The following is a 12,704-nucleotide window of genomic DNA, read 5'->3' as shown; positions in this document are numbered from 1 at the left end:
GTGTCTGTGAGTGTGCTGGAGCGAGGACACGATTAGCTTAATTAAGCTTAGCACAAAAAGTGAAGGTAGACAGAAACTGCTAGCCTAGCTCTCTCAAAAAATACACCTAAAATTATTAAACCCATCAGTATCAAATTGGGACAGTAAATGTAGAGGTGAACATACCAGACTAACAGCCCAGGGTCCCAAGTCCAGGAACCGCCCGAGCAGGTCTAGAGCACGCAGCCGGTGCACCTGACTGAGGAGGACCTGAAAGAGAGCAGAGGTCAGAGGTCAACTGTGCTGCCTCGGAATCAAGAGGAAGCCTGAGATTAAAGGAAGAGGAAGGACAGCAGGAGAAACGGCAGAGAGGGTGAGGAGGTGGAGTGAAACAGGTGGCTCTCCCACCACTACTGCTAACACACTGGCACCAGATCGCACTTGTTTACTCACACACACTCACACACATACACACAGTGTGTGTGTGTGTGCACGGATGTGTGGGCATCTGTGTGGGTGATTGGGTGCGTCCTCTTGGCTGCCATTTTACTTGGCTTCTTAAGGAGATACTGGTTTAGGGCAATACATGAGTGTGAGTGTGTGTGTGTGTGTGTGTGTGTGTGTGTATTTGCTTTACGTGTATGAGTGCAATATAACAGTGATGCCAAATGAGATCACGATGTAGCTGTTTTGGCCAAGGAGAACTATTTTAAGAATGCATATGCTATGTGCTAAAAATTATAATGTGTATGTGCGTGTAGTTTATGAAGCATTAAGCACAGTGCAGCACAAAGCCTGTGTGAATCCTGGACATTGCTCCATCCCCATGTGACTGTCCCACAGTGTGTGTGGGAACAGGCATATGGAAGAACCCTGGTCTGCACGCACGCACGCACACGCGAACGCGCACACGCACGCACGCACGCACGCACGCGCGCACTTCTACCAACACATAACACATCGTCTGTGACTTTAACCTGGTGAGCGTGACCACACACACAGAAGGAGGCCGGGGGAAGACCAGCCCAGGGTTACCACCAGCACCTCCAGGAAGAGTGTGGGAACATGGACCTGTGTGTGACGTAGGTGTGTGCTCTATAGGAATATGAAAAACCAACAAGCAAGAATACAGACAGAGCGAGAATACTAATTTGAGACAGATGCCATTGAGTATTTTCCACACAGTCACACACACATAAACACATTTTATGCATGTGATTCAAGTAACACATTAACATACATATGTCATTTCATCATAGCAGGGGATGAAAATACAATCCCTGAGTAATGCTTGGATATTAAAATGCATGAGAACGTGTGTGCAAATTCGTCTCCTGTTCCTTATTTGCGTAACGCCTCAGCTCCAATCTCCTTTAGCACGATGAGTAAGCACTTCCTATGATCATGTTGCGTGTATGAGCTGTGAGACACACACTGTCATCATATTATATGATGCACACGCATGACAATCACTTCACTGACACCTAAAGCCAAATGTATGTGTATGTGAATGTGAATGTGAATGTGAATGTGAATGTGAATGCACTGTCGTTACCGTAAAATCACAATTTAGAGACGTTGTAATCCCTTTGTAAAATCTGTTAATCCTTCCTGGATGAAATGGCTGTTGTCAAGACAACGCCGCACTGTGTCTCTCCTTCCTGAGCTCTGTTGTCCTCCCTTTGCTCATTTCATTAAACAGCATTATTGATGGATTACTCTCTGTTGCCATTTTCTTGTCGCTCTTTGCATCTTTCAAATGGAGCCAGTTTATATTTTGGCATCAAATCCTAAATCCTCTAAGAATATCCTAGTCTTTAAAGTTCATTCTTATGCAACTGTGTACGTTAAAAGGGTATAAAACCTGTTTATGAGACAATCCATTACATCAGAGAGCATGAAGTGGCCTTGAGATTACTTCCCCATCATGGTGTAAAGCTGCATAATGTTGCGTAATCTTAAAGGCTACTGCTGCTTTACTTCCTCTCTTCCCCCTCGTGTCCACATCAACAGCAAACACATATACACACACACAAACACACACACTCACACACCAACCAGCACCCCCAATCAGTCTGCCTTTAGCTCGGCTTTTAACGGGTCCCGACAGAACTGCTGTATGGATGGGCAACGGCTCGCAGCGCGCTGAGTCAGCAGGAAATTACCATTCAACATGGACAGCGGCACACCACTACTACGCTGTGATATAATACAACACCACAACTGCACAACCCCGCAGGTGGGGGGGTGGTAGCAGTGGGGGGAAGGGAAAAAGGGAGGGGAGAAACAACCCGACCGCTGTAACTCAACAGCTGACGCACACTACAAGGTTTTGGCAAGATTTCATCCCAATTAAAGCATCCCAAACAAATTTAACACCACTTCAGGGGACACAGCAGACACTGTTCTTGTCACAGCCTTTGTTGCAGGGTTGTAATGAAGAAAATTGGCCTGCAAATGTTGAATTCAGTTTGCAGGAGACATTTTGTAATGCATTTTGCACTTTTCTGTTGCTGGAGATCTGAAGGAAAGAGTGTCTAGTATAAAGGAGGAGAATGGAGGGAGAAAAAGAGGGCCAGTGACAGGTAATGGTGTAAAAAGCACAGTTGTAATAATATTCTATGCTAATGGACTATTGGCATGTGATGCGTGTGTTTAATCAAGATGCTCTTGCAGCCAGTATTGCAGGTTGCACTGAGTTTGTGCAACCTGCAATACTCCTGGCTTCACCTATCTAATAAAGTAATGGCAGTTTGGTATTCAGACACAGCTTGCAGTTACATAAATATTCCACAATTCCTCTATTAAAACATTTCTTCACTTCAAATAGCTGCATGATATTTGGCACCTGGTGCAGTCATAACTCAGTGTTGGTGGGTTGAAAAAAATATCAAGCGAGGAGACTGTTCTTAGTTCTCACAAACTGCACCAGTGATGGTTTTTAAACTCACTTTGCAGCTTAATATATTCATTTATGAGGTTTAATTAATGACTATCATGAGCGAAAGAGACATTCACCCCTACTTCTCTCTAACCACCCAGATCCTCCCATACATTTTCTCATCAGTGTCATCATTTATTAGATAAATCATGGTTTACTGCTGCCTGCTTTGATGTTAGGTTGAGACTCCATACTGGATATTCAAACTGTAATCAGCTGACATGAATGAAAAGCTAAGTAAAACTGATGATTAATGATTAATGCTTCTGGCTGGACATAGGGTTGGAATGGGAATGAATGAACCTCACTTTCAAAGGTTCCATACAAGAAGAATCTGGTGCTGTAAATGTTTAATTCACTGTATTTTGTGGTTTATTAAACAACATTTAACAAATAATTCAAAGTTATTAAAGTGCAGTGTGTGCAGTACATTGTGCAGTGTGTTTATAGAGCCGCACATGTACTGTAGCTGTCATGTTAGTGTGACAGTATTTAATTCACACTTGAGCCATGCTGGAAGTGTTACTAAAGTGTTTTTAGGTCTGATCTTGTAAAAACTGCTTCCTGTGACTTTTACTGAAAAGTCTTTTGAGCACTTAGTCAAACTTGAGACTAACACCACTTGAGACATGCACCTCCTTCACCTCCACTGTCTTTACTGTGAAAACTTTTCTCAACACAGAGAAACATACTTCAACACATTCACTTACAGAGGACGTAACTAAACAGAAGTGAGAATGTTGGTGTTTAGTCTGAAAGTTTTTACCTGCTTCCACAAGACAATGTCTTCTTTTGTTGTTTTTCTATATCCACTCTTTTGTTGCTTTGGAAATCTAAATGTATTTACTACTAAAACAAAAGGAGACTTGAACTTGTGAGACTGAGACATTGTGGTTCAGGGTGAGGGCTTGTGTGTGTTTTTGTACCTGTAATACAATTGGGAGCTGCTCAGGAGGGTTTCTGTTCTCCACACCCATCGTCAGCCACACCTGGAATGCCGTCAGCTGCTCCGCAAAGAAAGGACTGTGCTGTAGACACAGAACACACACATAATGTTTATCACCATTTTGAAGAAATTACTGTCCTTACTCATTCTTTCTCTCTCTCTCTTTCTCTCTAACACACACATAATGAGCCAGTCTGCAGTGACTAGCCTATAATTTCATAAAAGCCCTGACACAATGTGCTCAGAAGTGACACTGCACTGCAGTAACGACATAAATCCTGATCTATCATGATCACCTTCCCTCTCCCCACTCTCTCTCTCTCTCTGCTGCCATGGCACTTTGCCTGATTGATTAGTTGCTGGCCGCAGAGTTTTTGATCGCCGGGTGTTAATAATGCTGCTGGAATTACGACAGCGTTGTGTAGACTGTTGATGGATGTGGAGAGGGGAAATATCAACGCTTCTTGGCTGGATGGCTAAATTAATTTGTGCATAATCAAAGCTTAATAACTCTATACACTCACATACTCACTGATACATGAACAGAAAACGGTGCATGGTGGATAAAGGTCTGGTGGGTAGAGTGTTGCATTTTGAAGTGGGAATATATGCTTCACTAACCTACTTAAAACCATGTCTAGTTTCCTTTACAGAGACCTGATGCTTAATGATAGATACTGTAATCAGAAAATGAAGATCTGATTTTTGTGGTGTTTTTTAGACCCATATGGCACATAGTTACCCTGAGGCAACAAAAAGCTTGGGGGAAGGGCAGTTTAGGGTAGTAAAAGTGCGTGACAGAGAGATAAAATATTGACTAATTAATTACCAAGAGTAGAAAATAAAGCTGAATTTGTAAAACCTACTATGCACAATATTTTTTCTGCAGCTCTACATTGAGGTGCGAGTCCAAGAAAATGAGGTAAACAGTTGAAGCACATCAGAGAGGAATTAAAGGCTTTTGAAAGAGGGAGCAAGACAGAGAGGGAAGATCTCCTTTAGTAGTCCTCAGAGGCTCAATTACGGTGCCGATAAGTGTTTTTCGGCCAGAGCGCGGGAGAAAGTAGAGGAGCAGCAAGGATGGAAAACTGCTCCCAGGGGAGCAATGGAGAAGATACCCACCTCCGAGGCCCAGGTTAAGGAGCAAAAATGCCCAGATAAAAGTGCTAACATCGGGAAAAGCTGCTCCGGTCCCACTTTTCTGTTTTTAGACTTCTAATTAGTCTGCATTACAAAGCACATGTTGCTGCTGTCTGGTTTGTCCAGCCATCTAGTGACTGTGTCTCTCTGTCTCACACACATGCACAAAAATGTCTTATTTTGAATCAGCCTCTTGCAGTGTGTTTCCATTACACTCAGAATCTCCATCACAGTTCCCTGCTACGTCAGTAAATATAACAATAACACACCACTGCCTAAAAGTGCAGGACCAGTGGTTTCAGCAACTATTTTATATTTGAAACCCACACTTGAATTATTAGACATGACATTTTACAGTGTTATCCATTGGGAGGGAGTGTGTGTGTGGTGTGTGTGTGTGTGTGTGTGTGTGTGTGTGTGTGTTTGAAAGATTAATAGAGATGCTGTAGATGCTGGTGGTGAAGAACTTGCAGTACAAACAAGAACTGTGTGAGGTTTATGGACGTCAGTAGTGGACAGATCCAAGATAAGACACATCCATCAAAACCAGAGATGTCCCATCAGCACTAACCTACACACACACACACACACACACACTCTTACTCACAGTTAAATGGAGCACCTTTATAATAAGACTGAGGAGATCTCAGCGTTTGTTTTTCTTTCACACTAACTTACCCTGAAGGCGGTGCCCTCCTCGATGATGGTAGGCAGCTGAGAGAGGCAGATGTCCACGGCCAGGTCCCATGCTTGCCTGCAGAGAGGTAACACACACACACAAAACACATTAGAATTATGACATGGCGTACATTATAAGGAAGATCCCAAAGTCCACACAAATCTGTTGCATTTTAAATGGAATCTTATTGTGATATGAAGCAAAAAAAATGCATCTCAGCACTAAGTCTGTGGCCATGGGTTTTTCTTTTCACCCCTTCCACTCACACTCATTTTCCTCAGCTCACGTTTTCGCCCTCCCTCTCTTCCCCTGGAATATACACTCTTTAAATCCCCGGCCCGAGGTCCTGGAGAGGGCAGCAAGGAGCCTTTAATCCTTTTCTAAACACCAGCTCTTCTCTCATGGTCATCATATCTAATTCATGGGGTTATGTAACTCACATCAAACCTTATCACAGCTTCTCTATTCTCTCTATCTGCCCGTCTCTCTTTCCTTCCACTTTCTGGTTTCTTTTTCTTACAGCAAAATTGAGCTCAGGGCCTCGATGGGGCTTTTTCCTCTCAGTTAGAATGAGTTAGGGGTTGAGTCATGTTCCCAGTCGATGTGCTGCGATGTAATGTGATGCTGAACAAGTGACACTGAGTTCACTCTGTCTGGGACTCTTTCTGCTGCTAACAGCTTTTCCCATTAGCTGAGAGTTGTATAATAGAGTGCAGCTCTATCACATCAAGATACATGACCCACTGCTGTCATGCATTTGCAACATGCTAATATACAACACAATATGCAGTTTGAAAACATTGCTGTATAATTAGAAACATGGGAGGTATCATAACAGGTGGCACAGTGTGTCTCCTCCATCCACCACTTTTTAATTGTATTAAAATTCAACAAAAAAGGCAATTTATTCCAGCAGTCATGTCAGCTGGTACAAGTTCAGACTAAATGGGAGAATTTATAAATTTAGCTTCCACTGTGGCAGGAAAAACATTTAGCCCTCCAGCAGCAGTTAAACAGACATTACTGCATTATTAGGAACAGGTGTACTCATTTTGCAAAGGGTTTTACAGCTTGAATCTAACAGCACAATTATCAAACATGCTGCTGTATATGACAATCCTGAAATTATTTAAGGCTATAACATAAAAAGAAGTGGAATTCTACTTGTAGATGAACACACTAGTTCAGTACTTGGCATGCGACTGTTATATTTTCACTATTCATTTACAGATTGGAACCAGCAATCTTTTGGTAGGTTAATTGCATAAGAATACAAATTTTAGAAATGCACAGGTATGGTAGTTAAACCTCTCTGATACTTACTCAAGGTTTCTGGGGAAGGATTCACACAAAGTAGAATTTGGAGTTGAAACTGAACAAGATCCTTCATTTTACTGGGTAGGTGACAGCCCCCCCCCCAAGCCAAATTTTTACTCTATAATTGTTTATAATTGTTTAATTGGCACCATCAAAAGTATGCTACTTGGAGGTACTAGTAGTTCCTGTTTGCAATGTCCCCAGGGATGTAGGCAGCTATCACTGGATTACTTTGATACTGAGGAAAACTTAAAAATATCAAGATTGTCTGGTAAGTTCTGGAGTTATAGGGAGTGTCGTTTTTCTGTGATTTCTAAGCAGATTTATGGATGTTTATTTGTGATAGAAACTGGTGATAATAATATTGTGTCATATCTGATGAGATATCATCATATCTGTGTGTTTGGATGTAACTGAGTGGAAATTTAAATGCTAGCTGCAGCTCTCTGCAGCATAATCAGGTGTGACGATAAGCTTATAGATGCTAATGTAAAAGTGAGGTCACTGACTTGATGACTTTTCCTATTAGTGCTACTGTTACACTATGGTTTAGCATTTACCACTATGTTTAGCAAAAGCTACATTGTCTCAATTCAAAATGTCTTAGCTGTTGTCAGTGTGAGTGCCCAAGACCTCATCATATTGAGTTTGATTAACTAAACAGGATTTCCACACAGTGGAAACTTCCTCATTGTCTCTCCATTACACACTTCCTGATAAAGCACTGGTGCCTCAGTGATCTCCTGGTATATGGCTGCTGCTGAAGGGAATCTACATAATGCTGTCTTAATTTGATTCTATTTTGAGATCCTGTATTACTCTGTGCCTTTTGATTTCAGTTATTACTGTTTTTTTAAATATGCAATAAAAATTTAACAGTTGAGGCTAGAGCTGGGTTTTGAAAAATGATCTTATCACTTTCTTACTCATATTGTGTCATGGTAGATTTTTAAGCCATCTACAGTGGCAAGAAAAAGTATGAGAACCATTTGGAATTTCATGGTTTTCTGCATTAATTTGTGTAATTTAAAATTTGATCTGATCTTCATCTAAGTCAAAGGTATTGACAAATAAAATGTGCCTAAAATAATAACATAAAATTCTGACCTTTCATGTTTTTATTGAGAGCAACCATAAAAACCTCATAGTGCAAGTGGAAAAAGTATGTGAACCCTTGAATTAATGACCTCAAAAAAGCTAATTGGAGTCAGGTGTTAGCATACCTGGAATCTTGTTAAGAAAATGAGTTTGGAGGTGTGGACTAGAGCTACATTGACTGATAAAAACCACTCAAACTTTTTGAGTTTGCTCTGCACAAGAAGAATACGCTTATGTGAGCCATGCTTAGTCCAAAGAGTTTTCAGAGGATCTACGATCAAGAACTGTTGATTTACATAAAGCTGGAAAGGGTTATAAAGTCATTTCAAAGACTTTAGAAATTCACCAGTCTACAGTTAGGCAAACAATCTACAAATGGAGACACTTTGGGACTGTGGCTACTCTACTGAGAAGTGGGCACCCAGTCAAAATGACCCCAAGAGCACAAGAAGACTGATCAATGAGGTAAAGAAACAACGCCGAGTGACAGCCAAAGATTTGAATGTGCATCATTGCAGCTGACTAACATCTGTGTTCATGAGTCTACAGTACGTAAAACATTGAACAAGCAGGGTGTCTATGGCAGGACACCACGAAGGAAGCTGCTGCTTACTAAAAAGAACATTGCTGCACAGCCTGAAGTTTGCGAAAGAGCACATTGACACTCAACAGCGGTATTGGCAAAATGTTTAGTGGACTGATGAAACTAAGATTGAACTATTTGGAAAGAACACGCAGCACTATATCTGGCATAAAAAGGACACTGCATATCAACATGAAAACATCATCCCAACCTGTAAAGTATGGTGGAGGAAACATCATGATTTGGGCCTGCTTTTGCTGCATCAGGGCCTGGCCAGCTTGCAATCAGTGAGGGGAAGATGAATTCCCAAGTGTATCAAAAAATTCTATAGGATAATGTGAGAATGTCTGTATGTCAACTGAAACTCTGTAGAAGTTGGGTGATACAACAGGACAATGATCCAAAACAATGGAGCAAGTCCACAACAGAATGACTTCAGAAAAACAAAATCCACCTTTTGGAGTGGCCAATGTCATTTTATGACAAATTAATGCAGAAAACCATGAAATTCCTAAAGGTTCACATACTTTTTCTTGCCACTGTAAATGGCTAAGGGATAAACAAAAGCACTTTAAGTCAAGAAATCTTGCAGTCTGCATTTTCCTGTGATATGAAAAGTATCTGAGAGGAAAATAAACTGTGTGGTCCTACTGTGCAGAAAAAAATTGATATGACACAAACACAAAATGCTTTTCTTCAAGCAGGAAGAATCAACAAGGTATTTCTTTAGGTTTCATAACGTGAAGTACTGGGAGTGGAATCTGTGTAGAAATATCGCTGACAAATGTAATCCAGCAGAGAGGAAACAAGCAGATAGAGCAGTCTAATCAGTGAAGACACGATCACAGGAGGCTGCTGCACCGCTTGAGATGACAGCATTAACTCAGATGATGCCTGCCAATACAAATGAGTAACTCATCACCAAACCTGTCTGTGTGTGTGTGTGTGTGTGTGTGTGTGTGTGTGTGTGTGTGTGTGTCAAGGGGACAGTTGACAACAGAGGAGTGTAGGGAACCAGTTGGCAGCTGACTAAGCTCTTTTTTCCTGTTGCCTGCAGAGAGTGGTGCAGCGACGTGCACTCCCAAACACACACAAAGTAGACACACACACACACTCCCACACTGAAACTGTCCACAAGGGAGTAATCAGCCTTGTGTTTATCTGCTCTCCCTTATTCTGCTCCATTTGAATAACAATTGCCGTTTCTGTTGGGACACCAGCATCGATCAACGAGCCCCCAAATTGTTTAATTTCCCCTTACCATCCTCTCCTGCCCCCCATCTATGCTGATCCAAACTTTTATTTTTCTACTCGCCTTTTATATTTGGCACTTCCATTTTTTATTGTCCTTTCACTCTTTTTCCCTGCACTCTTAAAGCATTGTCGTTATTCTGTCCTGCTTAATACTGCATATTCTGGTGTGAAACAAAGTGCAACTCCCAATTTCTTTGGCCGTAAACAGTGCAATATACCCACAATCCTAAAGTAATGGGCCTGTACGAGTGAGAGAGAAAGACTACTGCTTGTTCAAGGAGGAGGGAGCAGTATTCTTTACAATAAGCGATGCCAGGGTGTTACACAACAAGTCGCTCCTCAAGGCAAACAGAGTGAGAGAGCGTTTTTTTTTCCCAACATGAGCCAGATAATGAGTGGGAGAGATGGAGGGAGGCATTTATAGAAGACCAAGAAGAGAAACAATAGATAGTGGGAGAAGTGTTTGTGTAACTAAAGGGAGATAGATGATGATTTTACACAGCATGGAGAAGCATGTAAAGTCAATGGACAACAGGGAGGCTTTTCAGCACCTCTTTCTATGTCTATACGCAATACTAGAAATGAGAATACATATGAGACAAATCAGTAAGATGGTGGAACTTGTAAAAACACTGCAGCAATTTGGCTCAAGTTTCAAGCTGTGTGAGTAAGCAAGCTGCCGTGTCCACCACAGCCAGACAGGTCAAAAATGTCCCACAAAGTCTATTCATATTCTCTAGAGAACAGACATTACCTTGCTGCTTTCAATCGAAAGGTGGACATATTCAGCTGCAGGTTACATATCAGTATGTGAGGGCGAAAGCCATGCCGCTACACAACCTTGTCTGTCTACACTGTGCTCAGGTCGACTGAGGCTGCTGTCAGTGAAGCCATGGCCATATCTACTTTTTTATGATACAGCAACACTTGCAGTAGTCAATATACAAAATAACTGTGAAACAAATCATGGAAATTCTACTTAGCATGAGAGAGGTGTGTGCATATGCTAGAGGACAGAAGCAAATAAAAACACCTACATGCTTTGGCTCACACTTCCTCACACAATATTTATTTTGAGAAGTTGTGAAAGTAATTTAACATTTCATTTTTGTTTTTAGTGTAAATGTGGGGAAACTCTCATTAGTTTTTATTCAGTGGAGTGATACATTTATGTGTGCAGCCATGACATACCACTTATAGCTAACTGTACAGCTATCTGACAAAAGCCAACTTCCTGTTAGTACCACACAGTAAGAGGTAGCAACAGTGCAATATTAGCAACCTGTAACCTCTTTCTAGTGTAAGTGTAAGTCTGTCTCTGCTCAACTCTCACACTATTTTCCAACTTGTGCCTCCATCAGGAATACTCTGACATTTTGGCAAACACTTGTTTGCTTTCTTACTGGGAGTTTGTTGAAAAGATAAACATCAATTTCACATGTGTGAGAGTGTATTTAGCCTAGCCTAGCTTAACTACTGTAAGCAGGGGAAACTGAGAGAGTTAGAAAAGTGTTTCTTGTTTTGTAATTTGTTAGCCCACCAGCTAGCCACCAAAACATCTATGACTCACTTGGGTGTTGTTGAAAGTCAGTGTGCGTGCGTGGAAAGCCAGCAAGCTATCAGCGGACTGAGATGCTGTGTGCAGCCACCAACCTCAGCTGTTGTTGGTCAGTAATTATCTCCAATGGGTAAAACCACAGGATCTTGTTTTGTCTACCCATGTTACGTTCACAAGATACAACATGTACGACAGAAGATGACGTGAGTGTATTAGCTCTGGAGCAGTTTCATGAAACAAACCCCTGCTTCCAGTTGTTCTGCTACACTGGGCTAAACAGACCTTAAACAAACATCTGTGCTGAATGCACACAGCTGAAATGTATTTATCATATATTTATTTATCAGTCTTCTGATCTAACTGTATATATGAAAGTATATATTTCCATGAATGTTAAGACTTCTCTCTTAAACTTTGCAAACCCTCTAGTAGAGTAGCTGGCACCTGTAAAACCTGCACTGTTTTTTCAATGACTAATAAGAAAAATTACTGAACAAAATGGTCTAAAAACACAGAACATTTCTACAAAAAAAAAAAACAAAAAACAAAAAACTGTTTCTGAGGGGTATTCATTTAATAAATGAGTCCAGATTTGCCATTTGTGCATATGTGACTAGGTTGATTGCATCTTTTAATCTTTAATCTCTCTGTGTCTCTAAGGTAACCTCTTAAAATTGTTAAATATGCATACTGTGACATGAAGAACAGAACATTGTGTGTCTCATCTAATCACACAATGTGTGTATGAGCAAACAGCAAAGCTTTGTAGTTGCTCCTCTTCCTCTTGCCCAACTCTGCTCTACAAAGACAAGAATATCTGTGTATCTGTGTGTATGTAAACAAGCCCTCGTAGTTCCATCAACATATGACTTACCACATGGCGTGCATGTATGTAGGGGGCAGACGGGGGCTGCTGACCGGTGTACAGTTGTACGATCTCATTATCCTCTCGGCTAATAGGAAATTGCGGAACAAGCTGGCCACCAACAGGTCCTGACGAAACAACTTCTGGAACAAATCTGAATACAGAGAGAACAGACATTATCCATCACAGTCAGAGACAGAAGAGGGGTGCTGAATAAATAAAATTAACACAAAGACAGGATTACATGTGAGGAAAATGGGGCGCTGAATGAGTGAATGAAACTCAAACTGGGAAAGAGAGAGAAGTTTAATTAGGGCAAAGTGGCTACTTTGGAGAAAAACAGG

At 41.2% G+C, this 12,704-nt stretch overlaps 1 protein-coding gene across 5 annotated transcripts in view; it reads right to left on the bottom strand.

The window, feature by feature from the left end:
• rptor (regulatory associated protein of MTOR, complex 1) overlaps positions 1-12,704 on the bottom strand; it is a 162,063-nt gene that overhangs the window by 52,931 nt on the left and 96,428 nt on the right. For all 5 annotated transcript variants that reach the window (XM_018678495.2, XM_018678493.2, XM_018678497.2 and 2 more), the window contains exons 10-13: positions 12,370-12,514; positions 5,685-5,760; positions 3,847-3,948; positions 166-249 (exon numbers count right to left, since the gene is read on the bottom strand). In XM_018678495.2, the coding sequence (XP_018534011.1) occupies positions 166-249; positions 3,847-3,948; positions 5,685-5,760; positions 12,370-12,514 (407 nt within the window). The remainder of the gene's footprint in view (positions 1-165; positions 250-3,846; positions 3,949-5,684; positions 5,761-12,369; positions 12,515-12,704) is intronic.

The sequence above is a fragment of the Lates calcarifer genome, linkage group LG5, assembly GCF_001640805.2.
Source record: "Lates calcarifer isolate ASB-BC8 linkage group LG5, TLL_Latcal_v3, whole genome shotgun sequence".
Lineage (NCBI taxonomy): Eukaryota > Metazoa > Chordata > Actinopteri > Centropomidae > Lates > Lates calcarifer.
This window is presented reverse-complemented; position numbering and strand designations above follow the sequence as displayed.